The sequence below is a fragment of the Alosa alosa genome, chromosome 3 (genome assembly GCF_017589495.1).
Source record: "Alosa alosa isolate M-15738 ecotype Scorff River chromosome 3, AALO_Geno_1.1, whole genome shotgun sequence".
Taxonomy (NCBI): Eukaryota; Metazoa; Chordata; class Actinopteri; order Clupeiformes; family Clupeidae; genus Alosa; species Alosa alosa.
The window spans coordinates 1,496,455-1,519,379 of NC_063191.1; the positions used below are offsets into that span (position 1 = coordinate 1,496,455).

Here is a 22,925-nt window from a genome sequence, read left to right on the forward strand (position 1 = left end):
GGGGCAAGCTGGACCCCCCCTCTCCCGTCTGGACGATGACCACCTTCAGCCCAGAGCTCACCAGAGCCTCATACTGACCCAACGTGCGCTCAAAACACACCTGCTCTGGCTCCCACTGCAGGAGTGTGTGTGTGTGTGTGTCTGTGCGTGTGTCTAACTGTGTGTATGTGTTAGACTGCATGTCTGTCTGTGTGTGTGTGTGTGTAAGTGGGATTGTTTCCATGTGCGCAGGTGTGTGTGTGTGTGTCTGCGTGTGTGTCTGCATGTGTGTTTCCATGTGTGCCGGTGTGTCTGTGTGTGTGTGTGTTTCCGTGTGTGTGTGTGTGTGTGTTTCCGTGTGTGCAGGTGAGTGTGTCTGTGTGTGTGTGTCCATGTGTGCAGGTGTGTGTATCTGCGTGTGTGTGTCCATCTTTGTTCCATCCAGCACGATGAGGAGTCGACGACTCTTCGCCAGAGCTTTATCGATGACGTCAAACACAGCTGCAAAGGATCATGGGAAAGACAGGAAGTTAGTTAAAACACTTCCACACTCCAAGGCCCGCTGTGGGCCAACAGACTGTAGCTCTGCCATGCAGACTAGCTAAAGGAGCTAAACATAAGCCAATTAGCTCCCCCACCCTGCAACAAACAGCCAATCATGCAGCACTTCCTATCTGCAGTACCAAAGCCAATCACAAGCACTCCCCTATCACTACTGGCCAATCAAAAGCTCACTTGAGCAAACACAGCCTGCGATACCAGCCAATCAGCAGCCGCATCAGCTCTGGTGTGCCAGCCAATTACCAGTTAAACATTCTAACATATGTAAGGAGGGAAACCTTCAGGAGTACGACAAGGATTTCAAATGAAGTGCAACAAACCTTCAAATATGGTTTATCTGAAATAACATGACAGATATGTGAGTGTAATGACAGTCTGCCTCTAGATGATGCTGTGGTACTACCAGGGCTCGAAATTAACGATGTCCCGACGTCCCGGAGACCATAAAAAATGCTTCCGGGACACAATAGAATGATGTCTGGGACAATTCTGGGACAGTAGAAAAAATGGCAAAGCAAATTTCAAAATAGGTACGTTTTCCTAAACTGTTCACATGGGAATCTAAACGTATCTTTCTCGTCTTAATAAAATCATACAAAATTTGACTTGGCGTGACGGGCAGCTGGCAAAAGCAGCGTTAGCCAGCTGATCTGTAAAGAAGCGGTTTTGTACACGCAGCCTTACAACACTGTTTAGGCTACTGTTCTTCAAATCACTGTTGGCTACAATGTTATTTTTGGTACAAATATAGTAAGATACCCAAATGGGTTGGGTGCTTGCATTTCCTTAGGAATCCGCCGTATTGGTTAAATGAATATTAAGTGACTCATAGGCCGACACAAAAATAGGGCACGGGCGGTAGGCCTAATGGGTCACTTTCCGATATAGAGGTTAACTTACCTAACTAGCAGGCAGGTAAATGGCATTTGTTTTCATGACATTGTGAAAATTTTTACTGAAAGTGCAGGCCTAAGGTTACACTGGTGTTCTAAAAAAACGAGGTGACAGCCCTCTCTGACTACGTGTTTTCTGTCAGTGACAGACAAACGTCACCAATATCATGCTGAGCTAAATAGCCTAGGCCTACCGCAACTGCGATTTGACAAAAAGATAGTGTTGCAAGGTAGCCTATAACAATGAAAACAGTTATTTAAGTTAGCATTTGACATTTCGCTGTGGCAGTTCTAAGGCTAGGGGTGTCCAAACTACGGCCCGCAACGCACTTTAATCCGGCCCGCCGAGGTTTTATTAGTTTATCATAGATCCGGCCCGCCACGCACTTTAGACCAGGCCGTTTGCTATTTTTTCCAGCAATAGACGACGTTGTGGTTAACTTTAGGCTACTGCAAACTGCTTTACACTCTTCTTAGAGAACGTTTACAATGTCAAAACAGCTTGTTACATCGAGATACATAGTTGCAGCAGATCTAACTACGCTTTGCTACTTAATTTAATTGGGAACGCATTTGAGTGTGCACAAGAGGGCGAGAGTGTGGCAGGAGAGTAGCCCATCTGACAGCTTTGTGGTAATTTCCCACGCTACTTATTGTTTTCACTGAGATCTGTGGCCATGACCTCACACCAAACTGACATTGAAATTAAAGACACGTGAAAATAGATTATTGACGGAATGTTTTACAACCCTGTCCGTCAAAACAATGGACAATGAACGTCTAGTGCAACCTCAAAAAAGAGCCAAAAGCGCAATCTCTGAAAATAAGTGTTGCGTGAAACAGCAGAAGATTAATGTTAATAAAAATGGTCTTTAATAAATTGTTCAGAACTGACATGGTGGACCAGAACGAGTTAATTAAGTGATGCAAGTTACTGATCATTATGCTGTTTATTATGTAGAATGGGAAAAAACAAGAACTTGAATTTGGGACACTGGTGTTTAAGTCCGGGACAGTGCCAAGTAGAATTCGGGACAGCTGCGGGACCCTGAGAAAAAAAGTTAATTTCGAGCCCTGGGTACTACACAAGTCACTTTAACTGAGTGACCACAAGGGCAATCAACAATCAACAACATAAACAAGCAAGTGAAAAAGTTAATACATAAATAAATAAAGTAACAATACTACAATGACAAACTGGATTCGGCAACTTAAACAAACTAAAGGAGATATGGGAAACTTTTGACCTAATCTGGTAGCTGTTTTTTGTCCTAATCTGGTAGATGTGTCTGGTAGCTGTGTCCTTTGTCTTAATCTGGTAGCTGTGTCCTAATCTGGTAGCTGTGTCCTGCTTGAAGGGACCCAGAGACACCTGAGGGAGCATGAATGTGTCTGTTTGTGTCTGTGTGTGTATGTGTACATTTAAATCAGGTTTCTAGGCCAAGAATACTTGCGTATACAAGGGATTTGGTCTCTGCATTTATCCCATCCGTGAATTAGTGAACACACAGAGCACACAGTGAACACACAATGAGGTGAAGAACACACTAACCCAGAGCAGTGAGCTGCCTGCTACATCGGCGCTCGGGGAGCAGTGAGGGGTTAGGTGCCTTGCTCAAGGGCACTTCAGCCGCGGCCCACTGGTCGGGGATCAAACCGGCAACCCTTCGGTTCCAAGCCCGAAGCCCTAACCAGTAGGCCACGACTGCCTGACTGTGTGTGTGTGTGTGTGTGTGTGTGTGTGTGTGTGTGTGTGTGTGTGTGTGTGTGTGTGTGTGTGTGTGTGTGTGTGTGTGTGTGTGTGTGTGTGTGTGTGTGTGTGTGTGTGTGTGTGTGTTAGAGGTGGAACGGTGCATGTATTCATATTGAGAATACACGGTATAAAAATAAACAAAACTTGCGTGTGAATTTGTTAATGTAATGCGGACTGTTAGGTCCGAGAGTTCTTTAGGGGCACCTGATCTGTAGCCCCTGCCTGAGCTCTGACTGGTGCCTAGGTATGTTACAGTTTTTTTGTCAGGTCGACATTCATTGAGTGATGTCGGAGCCGAGGTATGAGCCAAACCGTGATTTCTGTGTACAGTTCCACCCCTACTGTGTGTATGTGTGTGTGCGTGCGTGCATATGTGTGTGTGTGTGTATGTCTATGTGTGTGTGTGTGTTTACCCTGTGTGTGTGTGTGTGTGTGTGCATGTATATGTGTGTGTGTTTACTCTGTGTGTGTGTGTGTTTACTCTGTGTGTGTGTGTGTTTACTCTGTGTGTGTGTGTGTGTGTGTGTGTATATGTGTGTGTGTGTGTGTGTGCGTGCATATGTGTGTGTGTGTGTGTCTGTGTGAGTGCGTGCGTGCATATGTGTGTGTGTGTGTGTGTGTGTGTGTTAGGGCTGTAACAATATACGATTCGAAACCGAAATCGCGACATTCATATCAACGATACTGTGTCGCGGTGTGAAAAGGCAGAATCGCGACACACCTTTCTAGTGTTTCAAGCAACCCACATCTCCCGCTTTACTTATCGGTAGCCTACGTTGTCCAAAAACAAACAAATAAATAAATCATAATTTCACACCTCTTGTTGATTTCATTGTAGACTATGTGTGCAACTTTACCAAACAGTATAGAAGTAAACCCCCTCTCCTTGCCCCACTCTCTCTCCCTCTCTCCCCTCCTCCTCTCCTCTCCCCTCTCCTCCTCTCCTCTCCTTGCCCCGCTCTCTCTCTCTCCTCTCTACCCCTCTCCCTCTCCTCTCCTCTCCTCCCCTCTCCTTGCCCCACTCTCTCCCTCTCTCCTCTCCTCTCCTCCTCTCCTCCCCTCTCCTTGCCCCGCTCTCTCTCTCCTCTCCTCTCCTCTCTCTCTCCTCTCTCCCTCTCTCTCCTCTCTCCCTCCTCTCCTCTCCTCCTCCTCCTCCCTCTCCTCCTCCTCTCCTCCCCTCTCCTCTCCTCCTCTCCTCCTCCTCTCTCTCCTCCTCTCCTCCCCTCCTCTCCTCTCCTCCCCTCTCCTTGCCCCGCTCCCTCTCTCCTCTCTCCTCCCTCCTCCCTCTCCTCCTCTCCTCTCCTCTCTCTCTCCTCTCCTCTCCTCCTCTCCTCCTCCTCTCTCCTCCTCTCCTCTCCTCCTCTCCTCTCCTTGCCCCGCTCTCTCTCTCCTCTCCCTCCTCTCCTCCCCTCCTCTCCTCCTCCTCTCCTCTCTCCTCTCCTCCTCCTCTCCTCTCTCTCCTCTCTCCTCCTCTCCTCTCTCTCTCTCCTCTCCTCCTCTCCTCTCCTCCTCCCTCCTCTCCTCCCCTCCTCTCCTCCTCTCTCCTTGCCCTTCCTCTCCCTCCCCTCCTCTCCCCTCCCTCCCTCTCCCTCTCCTCTCCTCTCCTCTCTCCTCTCCTCCTCTCTCTCCTCCCTCCTCCTCCTCCTCCTCTCCTCCTCTCCCTCCCTCCTCTCCCTCTCCCTTCCCCCTCTCCTCCTCTCTCTCCTCTCTCTCCTCCTCTCCTCCCCTCTCCTTGCCCCGCTCTCTCTCTCCTCTCCTCCTCCCTCTCCTCTCCTTGCCCCGCTCTCTCTCTCCTCTCTACCCCTCTCCTTTCAATCGTGAAAGCAAGGACGCATAGAAGACGACTAGCTAAATTACTATTAAATCCGCTTAGCATCATTAGCATGCTGCACATATTTGTTTAAAACTATTGCATTCAAGTTGACTGATCATCTCAATGCCAACGTTTCCCAAAAGGGCCTGTCCCAAGGAGAACAAGTATTACCTTGAAACTTAAACACACATGGGAAAACTGAACAGTCCAATCAGTAGACTATGATAAGCTAGCCAACTATGCTACTTTGTTTACAATATGTCCAGGCTTCAACCAGACAGCTGAATTAAAGAGGTAGAGTTGTAATAAAAAATAGCAGGCTAATCTGCATAAAGTGTGCTGTCATAAATATCAGTCATTCAGAAAAATATTTTTATATCAGGAAATAAAATAATAAATATATTATATTGTAATCCTCTGGTGTTCTAAGGGAGGCTATTAAAATGTTATTTAATAAAATGTCTAGCCCCAAAAAAAAAAAAGAAAAAATCGAGATTCGTAACCATTGCAATAAAATCATTGATACAAACCCGTCTGTGAGGTTGGTGTATCGTTACAACCCTAGTGTGTGTGAGTGTGTTTACTCTCTGTGTGTGTGTGTGTGTGTTTACTCTGTGTGTGTGTGTGTGTGTGCGTGCATATGTGTGTGTCTGTGTGTGTGTGTGTGAGCGCATGAACGCACCTTCACCTGGGAGGTCATCTCTGCCTCTGATGAAGAGTTTGTAACCATAGTTACGCTCCAGAACCTCGGGGAGAACCCTAAGAGCAAAGGTCATTGCCATGGAAATGCTGTTCCCACTTGGGTAACTAACATACGCATCATAAAGCTTACCATCTAGGGGAGAGAGAGAGAGAGAGAGGGAAGGAGAGAGAGAGAGAGGGATAGAGAGAGAGAAAGGTAGAGAGAGAGAGGGATAGAGAGAGAGGAGAGAGAGGGAGAGAGAGAGATAGAGATGAAAGAATGAATGTATACATAAAGTATAACCCTATGGTAAACGTATTAAAGATTTAAATGTGTGTGTGTGTGAGGGAGAGAGAGAGAGAGAGAGAGAGAGAGAGAGAGAGAGTGTGTGTGTGTCTCACCGTATTGTTTGTGCAGAGGGCAAAGTGTGTGTTTGTGTGTGTGTGTGTATGTGTTATGCAGGGTTGGGTAGTAATGGATTAAATGTAATCTAGATCATGTAATCAGATTATAAACTCAAGTAACTATAGTATATAACTATATAAAATGTGTAATCAGATCATAGTTACATTGCTGGGCATTACTTGATTGCATTGCATGTAAATGCAGTGGACTATTATCGCTGTTCTTATTGCATTGCATGTAAATGCAATGGACTATTATCGCTGTTCTTATTGCATTGCATGTAAATGCAGTGGACTATTATCACTGTTCTTCTTATCTGTTTTTATTGCATTGCATGTAAATGCAGTGGACTATATCACTGTTCTTATTGCATTGCATGTAAATGCAGTGGACTATTATCACTGTTCTTCTTATTATCGTCTTTTATTATTCTTCTTCCGACCAAGTTTGACGTTTAATGACACTAAAACCACTGAACCGTTTGACGTCATTCAAACACTCTTACAAAGGTCTTGTAACGGACAATTGTACAATGTATTTTTTACATTTGTGAACTTCCAACAAGCAACAAATTCCCATTGAGTTAACATTGACTGTCGTGGCGGCAACTTTTAGCATTATGATGTGACCTGCAGCTGAATGCAATCAACCTCTACCACTGGAGCTGTGAGTTCTAAACGTTCGTCTTATCGCCTGCCGTGATCCCACTTTACTTGCTCGTAACTGACTGTCCTTCTCCAATTACAGACAAGGTAAGTGGTCCGATTTTTGGCATTTGACTCATTTATGTCATCAAACATTATGTTGTATGAAATAGCCAAACTAACCTTATGTTAGGGGAATAGTTACGTTAGCACTTGATCTGTTGCTATTTATTATGTAACGTTATTACACGGCTCTTCAGAGTGCTGCAGAAAGTTCCATTCACACGAATGGGCCTTCCCAACGTTCGGGCCTATGTTAAATCACCGGCAAAGTATATAATCACCGCTGTCAATGGCAACGGGTTGATTAACGTCTTTCATATCCCTCCGCAAGAATTCCGTTCGCTTATTGCAATGGAATTTCATGAAAAGGAAAGTAAGCTAGTAAAGGCGTTGCCATGCGAACACCTGAAACTGTCAAGTTCTATCTGTGTGCGAACTATTTATTTTTGTCAGCGGAAGACACCAACTTGTAGCAAAATCATTTTAAAAGATTCGTTGTGTTAGGTTTCTTTTTCTCGCTTTGGCAAGTAGCCGTGTAATAAAAGCGGGATAATGTATTGTCGCCCGTAATAATCAGAAAATAAGTCCCTTCAGGTGAAGCAAAACCCTCAGCCAGCGTCCGGGGGGGTTCTGTTCTCCCTGTCGGGACTTATATTTTCTGATAGGCCTAATTACCGGCGGACAACGGCGTTACTCATTTCTGCATTATTCTGGACTAAAAATGAAAGCGTAGCCTGGCACACGAATGAAGCTTCCCAGTTGTTGTAGGCTACATCCTAGAGTAGGCCTACATCGTAATATGTAGAAAAAATGTGGATGACAGACCTAGCAAGCTGTATAAGCTAGTTGGTTATCAAGATACATAATATCAGAATGGTCCATCTTTAACCCTTAGAACCCTAAGCTGTTTTTAGGGCATTTTCACTACCTTTATTCATAAGGATTTATTCTGGTAATTGTAAGTGCCACACACACATATTATATATTGGAGAGTCTAGGCTATCCAGATCTGCTATCATTTCATGTATTAATACTAGCATTGATTTTATTTTGATTTTTAAAGAATTAAAATATAAAACGTGTATTATAAAAATTCTTATATTTCGACATGTATCTCACCACAGCAAGCTCACAGCTCTACATGCATTTCATGTGTGTGTGGGGCAGACTGTACTGAACCGGGCAATATAATTGCCATGTTGGAGGGATACTCTGGGGCTGAGCAATTTACATAAATATGTGCTGTGTGATTTACGGAGATAAATGCCATTTATTTATTTAGTGATGAAAAATGACCTTTCTGCGCTCCATATCTGTGACACGAACTGATCTGACCTGACTTGACCCGAGGTTGCGTGTTAGCCTGCGTGCCTGTGTGTATGCAGTCATAATAATTCTCAACTTTTTACTGCATTGCCATGAACAAAGTAAAGGCAAAAAAGGTGTTTGCCATGCAGGAATTTGCTAGGATCTCAAAACCGGAATATGAACATGCTTTGCCATAGAGAAACACAGCATTGGATTGTAGACATGCTTTGCCACAAGAACAGACAAAAACGTGGGGTAAGTCCAGCTATATGAAGTTATTATTTTGCTGTCACTTCGTCTGTTTTATAACCCAGAAGGATGTACTTGGTATCAAATGATAGCTCAAATGTTCATGGCAATGCAAAAACATGCTTTGCCACAAGAACAGACAAAAACATGGGGTAAGTCCAGCTATATGAAGTTATTATTTTGCTGTCACTTCGTCTGTTTTATAACCCAGAAGGATGTACTTGGTTTCAAATGATAGCTCTGAGTCTCCTCTTTCATCTGACATATCTATGCGATCACGGGTCCGCGAGTAATTCATATATCAAGAGTAATGGGTGTGCAGCGTTGGTTTGTGTACATTCATACTTGATCGTACAGACAAGTGTGTAGTCTTGTTGGAAAGCCCCACTTCTGCTCTGTTATGCAATAAAGGTTTCATCTCGCTGCGATGAACAGTTCCAGAGCAATGTAACAGAGAAGAAAGGGTGTGTTTTTTGACGCACTTTGCGTCAATCGGGTTCTAAGGGTTAAGACTCAGTTTATGATTATCAACAGCAACACACCCTTTGCCTACAAAGTGTTCTAAGCTGTTTACTTTAAACTGTTTGGCTATCAACTATCCTTAAACTGAAATAAATAAAACACAAAATGTTGCTTTGTTTGCAACGAAATACTATTGGCTAGTATATTTAACTACCATTACAGATTTATGGTGCAACAACCTCACTTAAATATCTAAGTTGTATTGAACAATTGTACACATTCATTGTTTTTGGTATAACTAACTTGTTTGCTTTTGTCTTTTGGGTTCCAGACCAGACCAGTGTGGTGATGACCGTGTATTACATTACGTGTGTGCCTGTCTGTGTGCACATCCTGCCAACCAACCATACGTCGCTGACATTAACACTTGCATTCATTTCTAAAAATATGTGACCATATCTCAACATATCTGCACATACAGTACCTTTGAACTATACTGAGACGTAGATCTGAGAGTATTATATTGTTACAGGAGGGCTATGACGACAACTATATGAAGCATGCGCACATTTGAATCATACCTGTGCTGTGACATCTGTCAAACTTAGCTGTGCTGTTAGACCTCTGTTTTTAGACCTCAGCTGTGCTGTGTGAAAATTAAGATTCTAACCTAAGTTCTGTCTAAAACTGATCATCTGAAGGGCTAAATCTTATTCTTCAGTCTATATCACCACCAAATGTGACCTATTACTATTAACTGAGACCAGTAGCTCTTGCTGCCAGTTCAGAATTACCACTGATAAATAGATCTGTCTTATAATATGATTGGCATTATCAAGTTCTGTAAGAATGCAAATTCAGTAGACATCTGGTTTCTCCCTAATCATTATTGGGTAACTTTAAAATTGGTTTCAACAACTGTGATTTTTTTTTTTACTTCAAGCTTACATTGGTTGATAAGTGTTCATTAGTGTATTCTGAGTATCATGCTGCTGTATTAAAACAAAGAATGTTGATCAATATTGAATTAACAATTTATTTTTACTGTCATATACTCTAAGCCAACATCTAACCAAGTAAGTGGTTTTCAAGAATACTGTAAGTCTATAAGTCTATGTAATCTGAATAATTATACTGTAAGTAATATAATGTTATAAACAGCATTTTTTTGCATTTACATGCATGAAAATGCACTGTACTGTTATTCCAAGGCTTTTTCTTCTTCTTCTTCTTCTTATTCTTCTTCTTCTAACGCAGTTAATGCAGCTTAAACCGTTTAACGAGAAACTTCATTCAAACTATGTTCGTGTAGGTCTTACTTAGGACATGTGGGCTTTGTATTTTTCATCTTTGTAATTTTTATACTTTTTAAACTATTAATTAAAAACTAATCAAAATTTCCCCATTGACTTAACATTATGATTATGACATCACAATACGGCCGTTAAGCAATTAGAATCCTATGGCAGGTGTTCGGGCCACCTGGACCAACTGCCAGTCTCAGGCTTTAAGCATACATACTGGCCCTATTAAGACTACACATCCTGTTCAACTGCTTCCTCTGCCAAAAACTGTTTCAAAATAAAAGTCCTCACTATAATATTTTACTGTTAAAACAATTTAACCCTTTAAACTACTGAACTTTTTAACTGTTCAGCCATTGTAACTGTTACTTGTCATCAACTATGACTCCTACCCACTGTAGCTAGTTAGCTAAGTCACATGGTTAGCATAGTTAGCATGATAGCATGTTAGCATGCTAGTTAGCATTTTTAGCAAAACTGCTTAAAATGGTTAGCTAAGTTACATGGTTAGCATAGTTAGCATGCTAGCATGTTAGCACGCTAGTTAGCATTTTTAGCAAAACTGCTTAAAATTATTAGCTAAGTCAGCTAAGTAACATGGTTAGCATAGTTAGCATGTTAGTTAGCATAGTTAGTTAATCATTTTTAGTAGTTATGCTAAGTTAGCTAAGTAATATGGTTAGCATGTTAGTTAACATAGTTAGCATAACTGCTAAAAATTATTAGCTAAGTTAGCTAAGTCACATGGTTAGCATACTTAGCATTTTAACATTGTTAGCATGTTAGTTAGCATAGTAACTTGGTTAACATTATTATCTTTGTTAACATAGTTAGCATAACTTCTAGCAAACATTAGAGCCATTTCAAGTGTCAGTTATCGTCAACTATCTACCTAAATAATTTAACCATTTAAACTATCCACTTATTTAACTGTTCAGTCATTCCAACTATATTAAACCTCATCTACCTAGCAACCAATATAGTTTGTTTTTACTCTGTATGATATTTTACATCATATTTTTGCATTTTCATGCACTGTATTTCCTTCAGGAAATGCTTTTCTAGTTATTATTATTCTTCTTCCGACCAACTTTGACATTCAAAGGCTCTAAAACCACTGAACCGTTTGACGTCATTCAAACACTCCTACAAAGGTCTTGTAACGGAGATTTGTCCAATGTATTTTTCACTTTTGTAAACTTTATACTTTTTGAGATATTTACGATAAAAGAGCAAGAAATTCTCATAGAGTTAACATTGACCGCCTTTGCGGCAACCTTTAGCATTATGACGTGACCTGCAGCTGAAAGCAATCAACAGCTGAACACTGGAGCTGTGAATCTTCTGAACGTCTTCGCCTGCTGTGCCGTGGTCACTTTATTTGCTCGTAAAACTCTCCTTCAGAGGCACATTTCTCTAATTACAGACAAGGTAAGTGTTCCGGTTTTTGGTATTTCAGTCAAACGTTATGTTATGTAAAGTTAGCGTGAAATATGTATAAAATGATGGGTCACAAATAGCTAAACTAATGTTATAACGTTAGGTAACGTTAACGTTAGTGAAATAGTTAACGTTAACGCTAGCACCTTGCTATGTTGATATTTTTTATGTAAGGAAACCCACTGTTGATCAACGTTAATGTCGTCAACTTTAGGGCTCAGTCACCAGTTAGCTGTAGGTTTCGATAGCTAACATTAACAACAATCAAACGTAACATAACGTTGGCTCCCAGCTAAGCTAACGTTACATTTGCTCATTACTAACCAGCAGCGTTTTAGAACATTAACGTAAACCACAGAATTACAGACGGCTCTGGTTTGGCCTAGCCTACATGGTTTCTATTCAACATCAGCTCACTTTCCACAGGTGTATTATCAAGCATCTAGAATGCCGACTGCATGGTGCTTGATTATACTGTGTGAAGGGACCTCATGAAATCCATGATTCATGTTGGTAGTTGGTTATCAAGATACTTAGTATCAGAATGATCCGTCCTTAAAGCCTGTGTTGCAGGTTAACCACCACTGTTGATTAATGGGTACATAAAGCACTCAATATATGCATATAATTTTAAAAAATGTCTCCAAATGACTCATATGCTTATCAACAGCAACTACAAACCCTTTGCCTACAACTGCTAACTGTTTTATATTTAAAAAAACAGTTTTATAAACGTTTTATATTTAATTAAAATATGATTAGCTATCAACTATCCTTAAACTGAAAACAATAAAACCCAGAATTCTGCTTTGTTTGCAATTTAATATTATAGGCTAGTATTTAACTACCAGCAGCTTGATGGTGCAACAATTGTATTGTACTCTACCTTTTTTTTTAATTGTCCTAGAATTGTTGAGAGAATTGTTTAAAAAGCTTAAACTGTAGGGGTTTAAAGATTAACCGATACGTATCGGTATCCGTTTTTAACGTGTAAGATCCGGCTACATCGATATGTGAAGCCCCGTATCGAAATAAAACTGAAATGAACCGGTCGTTATATCGATTTACTTGTTACGAATCGGTTAACAACCTTTTCTGCTCGCTCAGACTCTCATTTACGTTGCAAGCAGCGCGTTCATCCCACTTCCGGTTTTGAAACTACACAATGCACGGATTTGTGGGTAATGCAGTTCGTTTCGGGCTACATTCATTGGTAGACTTCCGAGGGCCCTGACATTTAAAACGAGACATTGAGAACTTTGAAAAAGCACTGGTAGTTTACTTACAAGACGATTTATATAGACAGTATCTTCACGAAGTTTAGCGTTTGCAGCCATCTTGAATTTAGATTCCAAAAATAATTCAGTGGAAATGCATGGATTCCAGTTTCTTCCAGTAGCAGCAACTGGAATCCATGCATTTCCACTGAATTATTTTTGGAATCTGATCCCTTTATCATACCTGTTCATTCTTACTTTCGTTGCTCGAATTTATCGTGACTAAATTCAAGATGGCTGCAAACGCTAAACTTCGTGAAGATACTGTCTGTATAAATCGTCTTGTAAGTAAACTACCAGTGCTTTTTCAAAGTTCTCAATGTCTCGTTTTAAATGTCAGGGTTCCCTCGAAGTCTCCCAATGAAGTGTGGAGATACATTGAGCCCTCGTAAATGGGTGTAAAACAGTGATTTATTTGCATGGCTAGCCCGATGCGAAGCACCACTATTGAAAAAGCTGTTGGTAGCATCGGCTAACTAGCCAGATTTTGGAGTGCAGGGGACAAGCCGAGATGGGCTATGAGACATACGTTCACACTAGGTATCATGTTTCAATACACTTTAGGTCAATATCACATCAATTAGTGTTCATTAGTGTGTTCTGAGTATCATTCTGCTGTTGTTTCTGCAGTACTGTATTAAAACAAAGAATGTTGATCAATGTTGAATTAACCATTTATTTGTACTGACTGTCATATATTATAAGCTAACATCTAACCAAGTAAGTGGTTTTCAAGAATACTGTAAGACTATGTAATCTGAATAATCATACTGTAAGTAATATTACAGTACACACAGCAGCTTTTTTGCATTTACATGCAATGGTAATTCCCTGGAATTACATTTTCTAGTTACATTTTATCATGCAAACAATGCAAATTATTTATGATAGCCTAACTTATGTTTTAATTTGTTTGTCCACTAGATGTCCCTATCATCCAATTGGCTGTAGTTTTTTGACAAAAAAAAAGGTTCAACTCAAAAGCCATGATGGTGGAGCGATAGACCCAGTCTAGAGAAAATGCGTGTGTGTGTGTGTGTGTGTGTCCTCACCGTATTGCTTGTGCAGGGGGCAGAGTGAGCAATATAACACTGTGTGTGTGTGTGTGTCTCACCGTATTGCTTGTGCAGGGGGCAGAGGGAGCAATATAACACTGTGTGTGTGTGCGTGTGTGTGTCTCACCGTATTGCTTGTGCAGGGGGCAGAGGGAGCAATATAACACTGTGTGTGTGTGTGTGTGTGTGTCTTACCGTATTGCTTGTGCAGGGGGCAGAGTGAGCGATATAACAGCACCAGTTCCACTCGGCAGCGCCAGCAGAGACACACACACACCAGCAGCAGCCCAAAGGCCACCACCAGGCCCACCACGCAGTAAAACAGCTCCTGATTGGCTGCACACACCAGAGACACAGCATACCATTGGTGGGGGACTGACCATGAAAATATATGTAGTGTGTGTGTGTGTGTGTGTAGTACCTGCTTGGAGAATGATCTGTCTGAAGTCTTGGCCCAGGCTGTTTATGGCCCAACATTGGAACGGAATGTTGAGATGCTCCTCACGGACCTCAGAGATGATCAGAGTCTTCACAATCCTGGACTCAACCATTCTGTCAAACACACACACACACACAACAAACACAAACATACATAAATACATACATCAGATGCATATACAGACAAACACACACACACATGCGCACAGATTCACGCACACACACACACACAGGGAGAGAGAGAGAGAGACACACACACACACACACTCTTTTCTCTTCAGTGATAGATGACTACATTGTTTCACACACACATGCACACACACACACACACACACAAACCACTGAGCAGTGGTGGGTAGTAACGCATTACAAGTAACGCACATGAGTACCAAGAGAAAGTGGAATAGAACTTCATGTCCAATATTCCAATATGTGGTTTAATGTTCTGCATTATGTCCAATATTCCAATATGTGGTTTAATATTCTGCCAGAGAGGGTTCAAGTGGAGCGAGAGGCGCAAACATTCGACAATTTCCGCATTCGATTTATGCAGACCAGAGTAAACCCTCGCTGCACTAATGTCAATTGTGGAATTTTACCACTAAAATGGTCATTATGTCTTTCTGGATTTGTTGAGGGTTTTTTGGAAAATTTTGTCATAATCTGTAAGTGTTTGGGATCATTTCAAGCCTAATAGTGTATTTTTTTAGTGTTCGGATTTGTAATAAAATAACTTAATATCAGACCATGCTGCTGCCAGTTACTGTCTGGTTGTTAGCATGCTAGCTAGCCTCTTAGCTAAGGTAACATTTTAAATGGAGAAGTGTAATTTCTTTGAAATGACAACTAGCTGAATAACATTACTGACATTAGTTAAAGTGGATAGTTTATACTCAAGTGAATTTGCAACAGTATATTAAGTTTAAGCGAAGTCCTTCAACTACTAGTCACTTGTTAGCGCATAGCTGTATTGCCATAGCTACTCTCATCCACTTGTATAATGTTTTAAGCTAGCGTTAGCTAGCTAGCTAGCTCGGTTCACATGACTAATTAAATTATTCATATCACGTCCTAAAGAATGATTCTTTGGCATCATATACGATTACAGACAATAATACTGTGAACACAATTATGTTTATCTGTTCTTATTGCTTATTAAGGGAGAAAGTTTATTTAGTGACGTAAGGTGACACTCCCACTTATGCAGACCGGACCTGTCCTGTTTTGCTCCCATAGTAACGAATTACGTTGCTCTATCTTGCTAGTAATCAAGGATCTTTGGTTCTGCATTATGTCCAATATCCCAATATGTGGTTTAATGTTCTGCATTTCTCATTAGTGGGTCACTTTGATCCTAAAAGTATGATTCTATGTAATGACTATGATATCTGTACTGTCCCTGTGTATATCTGTGTGTGACTGTATTTAGAGATAAGCAGGAATATTATGACTTTGCAGTGTTTCACTGTTCTGCATGGCTGCGTCAGTAGCTATCTGCTCCGGATTGCCAGAATGCCACTAATCAGAGTCTGATTCAGTGTAGTCCACGTGAGATGGGATGACCAACGCCATCTCCCGTCAGCCTGGAAGGATACTTAAACCCGAACCATTTCATCTGTGCTATCAAAATGACCATCAGTACAAAAGGAGCAGCAACTTTTGTGTGTGTGTGTGTTGTGGTTGTGTGTGTGTGTGTGTGTGTGGTGTGTGTGAGCGGCAACTTATCGAATGAACTTGAGAAAATCAACTGTTTAACTGGAGGGGAGGTGTAATTCTCCAAATGGTGGTATATCCCTTTAAATAAAATATATTTGAATGTTAAAATATGTTTGCCTTTATGATTAGCCTTCAGAGTAGGAGAAAAGCAAACAGGTGTAAAGAATAATTTTGTATTCCCTTAAAGGGCCATAAAAAAAGTAACTTGTTACTTGAGTAATTTATGAACAAAGTACTTTTTTACTTTTACTTGAGTAGATTTCTCAGATAGTAATACTTATATATATTATTATATTATATTATAATACCGCTCAGTGATGGTGAAGAGTGTGTGGTTGATGATTAGTGAGCACACACACACACACACACACACACACACACACACACACGCTCAGTGATGGTGAAGAGTGTGTGGTTGATGATTAGTGCGTCGTTCATCCTCCAGGACACCAACAGAATGTCACCTCCAGTAGATGCCACACAAGTCAGCTCAAGACGGGACCCTACACACACGCACACACACACGCATACACACACACACACATACACACACATCCGCCCACACACGCATACACGCACACACACACACAACGTGATTAATGCACGTTATTGCAGTGATGTATATAATGTGACTCACTTACTCACTGACTAACAATTAAAAACATTGAATTTAGTCACTCACCTAGCTCCACGACTCATACCTCATTAATCCCATTTCCCTAATGTAATTGGCTGATTTGGGCTGTTTGTAATGTAATTGGCTGATATGGGCTGTTTGTAATGTAATTGGCTGATATGGGCTGTTCCCCTAATGTAATTGGCTGATATGGGCTGTTCCCCCTAATGTAATTGGCTGATATGGGCTGTTTGTAATGTAATTGGCTGATATGGGCTGTTCCCCTAATGTAATTGGCTGATATGGGCTGTTCCCCTAATGTAATTGGCTGATTTGGGCTGTCACTCACCTAGCTCCACCACTCGTGTCTCATTACCAGGCAAGATCACCTGCGGCTTACTGAGCTGTTCAGCAACTGCAACACACACACACACACACACACACACACATAAATACAAAACATCGACATACACACAATTGAACCCAGGCTGTCCATAAATCACAACTCTAAACACACACACACACTCAAAGCACAGATTCACACACATACACAACAAAGTGTAGTTTATCTGGTATAGTTTAGCTGACGTAGTTTATCTGACGTAGTTTAACTGATGTAGTTTATCTGGTGTAGTTTATCTGGTGTAGTTTATCTGGTGTAGTTTATCTGATGTAGTTTATCTGGTGTCGTTTATCTAATCTGGTGTAGTTGTGTAGTTTATCTGGTGTAGTTTATCTGGTATAGTTTATCTGGTGTAGTTTATCTGATGTAGTTTATCTGATGTATTTTAGCTGGTGTAGTTTATCTGGTGTAGTTTAGCTGGTGTAGTTTATCTGATGTAGTTTATCTGGTGTAGTTTATCTGATGTAGTTTATCTGATGTAGTTGTGTAGTTTAACTGATGTATTTTAGCTGGTGTAGTTTAACTGGTGTAGTTTAGTTGTTTTGGTTTAGCTCAGGGGTGGGAAACTAATTTCCCCAAGGGGCCACACGACAAACTGGGACTGTTGAGGAGGGCCGTACCCAAAATACCGAACTCAAGTCTGAACTCAATTCTGTTCAATTCTATTCTGTTCTTGTATAACATTAAGTAAATCATATGGTTTTGATTACTACTCGTAAGAACAGATGAAAATGTGAGGGACACTAAGTAAAAATGGCAATATTTAATCTATATCCAGTATTTAATCCTCTCAAATTCTCAAAAATGATTTTTTGACATTCACATGTTTCTTTTTTCAGTTTTCAAAGACTGATACAAAAAAGTAGTACACTATCTATATAATTAGGCTAGGCCATGAAAATGTGAAGGAGTCAGTACAACTATAGGCCTGTGCCACCATTTAATCAACACTCAGCAATATTTCAGTAGGCTATGTCACTAGTTAATCAACATGCACAAAGAAAACTATTTTGAAAATGTAGGCTATGTTTTTGCTTTAACTTTATACACACAAAACTGTGATTGGTCAACTCGCCCTGTGTGTTGAGCCGACTGCTTTAAGCAACCTGTGGTAGCATCATACTATTTCGCTAACATAAGCTTTGCAAATAAACTCATATTTTGGTTACAATGATGGGGTTATCCAATTGTAAATTGTCTATCTGTCAGTAATGTTTTGAAATGAATAAGCACGAATGCATGGGCGTACAAATAGCAGTCGCTTTGAAAATAAAAACAACGATATTGATTTGCGTGCATTATCTCTGCTAGGCTCTTGACTACTGTTTATTCACGGACCTTACGCGGGCCAGTCAGGGAAAGCCCACGGGCCGGATGTGGCCCGCGGGCCGTATGTTGCCCATGTCTGGTTTAGCTGGTGTAGTTTAGCTGGTGTAGTTTAGCTGTTGTAGTTTAGCTGGTGTAGTTTAGCTGTTGTAGTTTAGCTGGTGTAGTTTAGCTGTTTTGGTTTAGCTGTTGTGGTTTACTGTCTGAGTTTACCCTCGATGGAGACCTGGGTGGCGCTGGCGGAGATGTAGTTGTGTTCCTCCAGGCTGAAGTGGAGCAGGCAGGTGTAGTTCCCTTTGTCATCAATCGACACCCGAGGGAACTTCAGGATCCTCTCAGACCTGTTCAAAGGTGTACAGTCCTACATCACACACACACACACACGTATAGTTCAACTTCTGCATTCAACTTCTGTATTGATATTGTATACTTGGTATTCATTCTCTAAAACCACTTTAAATTAGACATTCAAAGCCAACAACTCTCAAAGCCATCCTATAAGTGTTCAGCAAATGGTACAGGAATCAATATGGGAATGGGAATCGCATCGATAAGCAGACTCGACAATGGCATCATTATCAATAATTTCTTAACGATGCCCATTTCTCCGAAACTCCATTGTTCCGACCTCTCAATAATCTGAAAATTTCCCTTGTGATGAGTAGGTTAGCGCCGTATCTACCTTTAGCCAGGTGATGAGTAGGTTAGCGCCGTATCTGAAGATGTGGTCTTGTCCGCAGTCCAGTCTTTCAAACTGATTCAGCTTCAGGTATACTAGTCCCCTGTGGCCACTGCCCACTCGCAAGCTCACACGCCACGGTTCAGCATCACTGTACACACACACACAGACTTGAGCATACAATGCGTACAAATTCTTTGTTACTGAACTTAAGTAGCCTTTACATGTATCTGTATTTTTCTGGCAACGTATTACATGTCTATTAAGAACAGTGGAGTGTCGCTAGCTTGCAAGCTTGCTAACATGTCTATTAAGAACAAGGGAGTGTAGCTAGCTTGCTAACGTGCCTATTGAGAACAGAGGAGTGTCGCTAGCTTTCTAACTTGCTAACATGTCTATTGAGAACATGGGAGTGTAGCTAGCTTGCTAACTTGCTAACATGTCTATTGAGAACAGGGGAGTGTAGCTAGCTTGCTAACATGTCTATTGAGAACAGAGGAGTGTGACTAGCTTGCTAACTTGCTAACGTGCCTATTGAGGACAGAGGAGTGTCGCTAGCTTTCTAACTTGCTAACATGTCTATTGAGAACAGGGGAGTGTAGCTAGCTTGCTAACTTGCTAACGTGCCTATTGAGGACAGAGGAGTGTAGCTAGCTTGCAAGCTCGCTAATGTGCCTATTGAGAACAGGGGAGTGTAGCTAGCTTGCTAACTTGCTAACGTGCCTGTTAAGAACAGGGGAGTGTAGCTAGTTTGCAAGCTTGCTAACTTGCCAACATCACATATTACACAACATTTCAGACGTACAGAAAAGGCACAGTGTCTATCTAACTTTCACAAAATCGAAGCATTAAAAGGCCAAACAAATGATGTTTCTGCAAACACTACCGTCTTGGACCATCTAGCCTACAGAAGTCCGGTAGCTGGTAGCTGGAAGCTGCAACTAGTGGTCATGTAAATTTCAGGGCGTTCCAAAGGTGCAGACCAGAGTGAAATAAGGTGCAGACACCAAGTTGTCGTCATCTATTATCTATTATTATACCATGGTCTAGGTTGAAAAGGGTGTCGTTTAAAAAATGATATACTACACCTCCGCTTCGCGTCGGACGGTTCACGCCTCCGGGTCGTCCATTTATTTCTGATAATGGACACCTCGTCGGGCATTATCCCTTACCTATCATCTATTGCTTTTCTTGTGATTCACCTGGATTACAGCGGCAGTTTGAACTTGTTGTGATTCACCTGGTTTGTATGTTTATCTTACATACCTGCCGTTATTACTATGCCAAGATAAACTCAGTTTTGCATTCTATCCCCCCTTTAGCAGAAATATCTGTACTTTTCAAAACAGGTTTATACTTTCCTTACATGCATTTGAGGCAAACATTATAGTTGTAAATTATTCTGATTATTTTTTATTTTCCATCGTTGCACTCTCCAGACATGAAGACCGATATCAACCTTAATGGTTACGTGACAATGTTTGTGCATGTGAGATGTGTGTCTGAGTGTGATCTTCATACCAAGTGTGATCTCTTTGTGTGTGTGGTGAGAAAGAGAGAGATGTTTGTGTGAGTGTGTGTGAAAGAGATGTGTGTGTGTGAGTGTGTGAACGAGATGTGTGTGTGTGTGTATGTATGTCCGAGTGTGTGAGTGTGTGTCCGTACCTCCTCTCACACACGTAGATGCCGCTGTGGGAGGAGTCAGCAGGTAGGAACCACAGAGCTCCGCCCCTCACCTTCACCCCGGCAACGGCCGTATCCAAGGGCGGAGCCTCTCGTCTCCAGGTGACATTCTGACTTCCATCAGCGTCATCACAAGGAAGAGCGATCACATGACCCACAGAAGTGTAGTAGTCTTCATCAGCTGCACACACACACACACACACAGCGTCATCACAAGGAAGAGCGATCACATGACCAACAGAGGTGCAGTAGTCTTCATCAGCTGCACACACACACACACACAGCGTCATCACAAGGAAGAGCGATCACATGACCAACAGAGGTATAGTAGTCTTCATCAGCTGCACACACACACACACACACACACAGCGTCATCACAAGGAAGAGCGATCACATGACCAACAGAGGTGCAGTAGTCTTCATCAGCTGCACACACACACACACACAGCGTCATCACAAGGAAGAGCGATCACATGACCAACAGAGGTATAGTAGTCTTCATCAGCTGAACACACACACACACAAACACACACACACACACAGCGTCATCACAAGGAAGAGCGATCACATGACCAACAGAGGTGCAGTAGTCTTCATCAGCTGCACACACACACACACACACACACACACAGCGTCATCACAAGGAAGAGCGATCAGATGACCAACAGAGGTATAGTAGTCTTCATCAGCTGAACACACACACACTCACACACAGACACACACACAAACACACACACACAAAGCGTCATCACAAGGAAGAGAGATCACATGGCCAACAGAGGTATAGTAGTCTTCATCAGCTGAACACACACACACACACACACACACACACACACATTTTTACTCACTCTCTGGTGTGTGTGTGCTGGCACTGATGGTGGCAGGTTGAAAGGTGGGAGCAGCTTCTCCTGATGAAGACAAACAGAACTGAAGCATTGTGGGTAATTAATTGTTTTCCATCAGTTTAAAACACACTTGTTTTCCAACTCCCACATAGTGCTGTTTATATAATGCAGGTCTATAATCTCCACATAGTGCTGTTTATATAATGCAGATCTATACTCTCATGCTGTTTATATAATGCAGATCTATAATCTCCACATAGTGCTGTTTATATAATGCAGGTCTATAATCTCCACATAGTGCTGTTTATATAATGCAGATCTATACTCTCCACATAGTGCTGTTTATATAATGCAGATCTATACTCTCATGCTGTTTATATAATGCAGATCTATACTCTCCACATAGTGCTGTTTATATAATGCAGATCTATACTCTCGTGCTGTTTATATAATGCAGATCTATACTCTCCACATAGTGCTGTTTATATAATGCAGATCTATACTCTCATGCTGTTTGTATAATGCAGATCTATACTATCATGCTGTTTATATAATGCAGATCTATAATCTCCACATAGTGCTGTTTATATAATGCAGGTCTATAATCTCATGCTGTTTATATAATGCAGATCTATAATCTCCACATAGTGCTGTTTATATAATGAAGATCTATAATCTCATGCTGTTTATATAATGCAGATCTATACTCTCCACATAGTGCTGTTTATATAATGCAGATCTATAATCTCATGCTGTTTATATAATGCAGGTCTATAATCTCATGCTGTTTATATAATGCAGATCTATAATCTCTAGGGATGCACGATTTATCGGCGGCCGATATATTATTAGCCGATAAGTGAAAAAATTAAAATATTATTATCAGTCCGATAACAGAATTCTGGCCGATAATTTGCGCCGATATTTTTTAAAGTCCTAATTTAGGCCTACGTAAGGTCCGTCTGGCTACACTGAGCTAGCCTACTTGAGCTTGGTTGGCTATACTTTTTCCTCAATATAATGTCAGCGGTGTGAATGTATTTCACCACTCTAACAAAATCTGTGGATATGCGTTCATTTGGGAATCTGTGCATCTCAAAATCCTCTCGTGAATGATCCGCCATTTAACCTTAACAGAGCGGAGCTCAGCCCTATCTAGAACCGTCTTGTGCTGGTGTGTTTGCACTTTACCGCGCTGGTCGGGGAAACAAATAAACAAACTCGTTAGTGGGATGAGTACATAAGTAGGCCTAGTTCTAAGTTGTGTTTTAGTATTATATTTGCATTACTTTAGCTTGGGTTTTGTATTATTACCTAGAAATATGCTAACC

At 41.3% G+C, this 22,925-nt stretch overlaps 1 protein-coding gene across 6 annotated transcripts in view; it reads right to left on the bottom strand.

Moving 5' to 3' along the window:
* Positions 1-405: 405 nt before the first annotated feature.
* Positions 406-22,925, bottom strand: part of LOC125292616 (interleukin-1 receptor type 1-like) — a 54,944-nt gene continuing 32,424 nt past the window's right edge. For 2 of the 6 annotated variants that reach the window (XM_048240010.1, XM_048240008.1), the window contains exons 4-13: positions 21,598-21,657; positions 20,732-20,930; positions 19,070-19,217; positions 18,601-18,748; positions 17,008-17,073; positions 16,432-16,545; positions 14,310-14,441; positions 14,084-14,224; positions 5,682-5,758; positions 2,393-2,805 (exon numbers count right to left, since the gene is read on the bottom strand). In XM_048240010.1, the coding sequence (XP_048095967.1) occupies positions 2,560-2,805; positions 5,682-5,758; positions 14,084-14,224; positions 14,310-14,441; positions 16,432-16,545; positions 17,008-17,073; positions 18,601-18,748; positions 19,070-19,217; positions 20,732-20,930; positions 21,598-21,657 (1,331 nt within the window). In that variant the 3' untranslated portion in view covers positions 2,393-2,559. Of the gene's footprint in view, positions 481-860; positions 878-1,932; positions 2,806-5,681; positions 5,835-14,083; positions 14,225-14,309; positions 14,442-16,431; positions 16,546-17,007; positions 17,074-18,600; positions 18,749-19,069; positions 19,218-20,731; positions 20,931-21,597; positions 21,658-22,925 lie in introns of those variants that run through there. The other 4 variants (XM_048240013.1, XM_048240014.1, XM_048240012.1 and 1 more) reach the window with 4 other exon arrangements.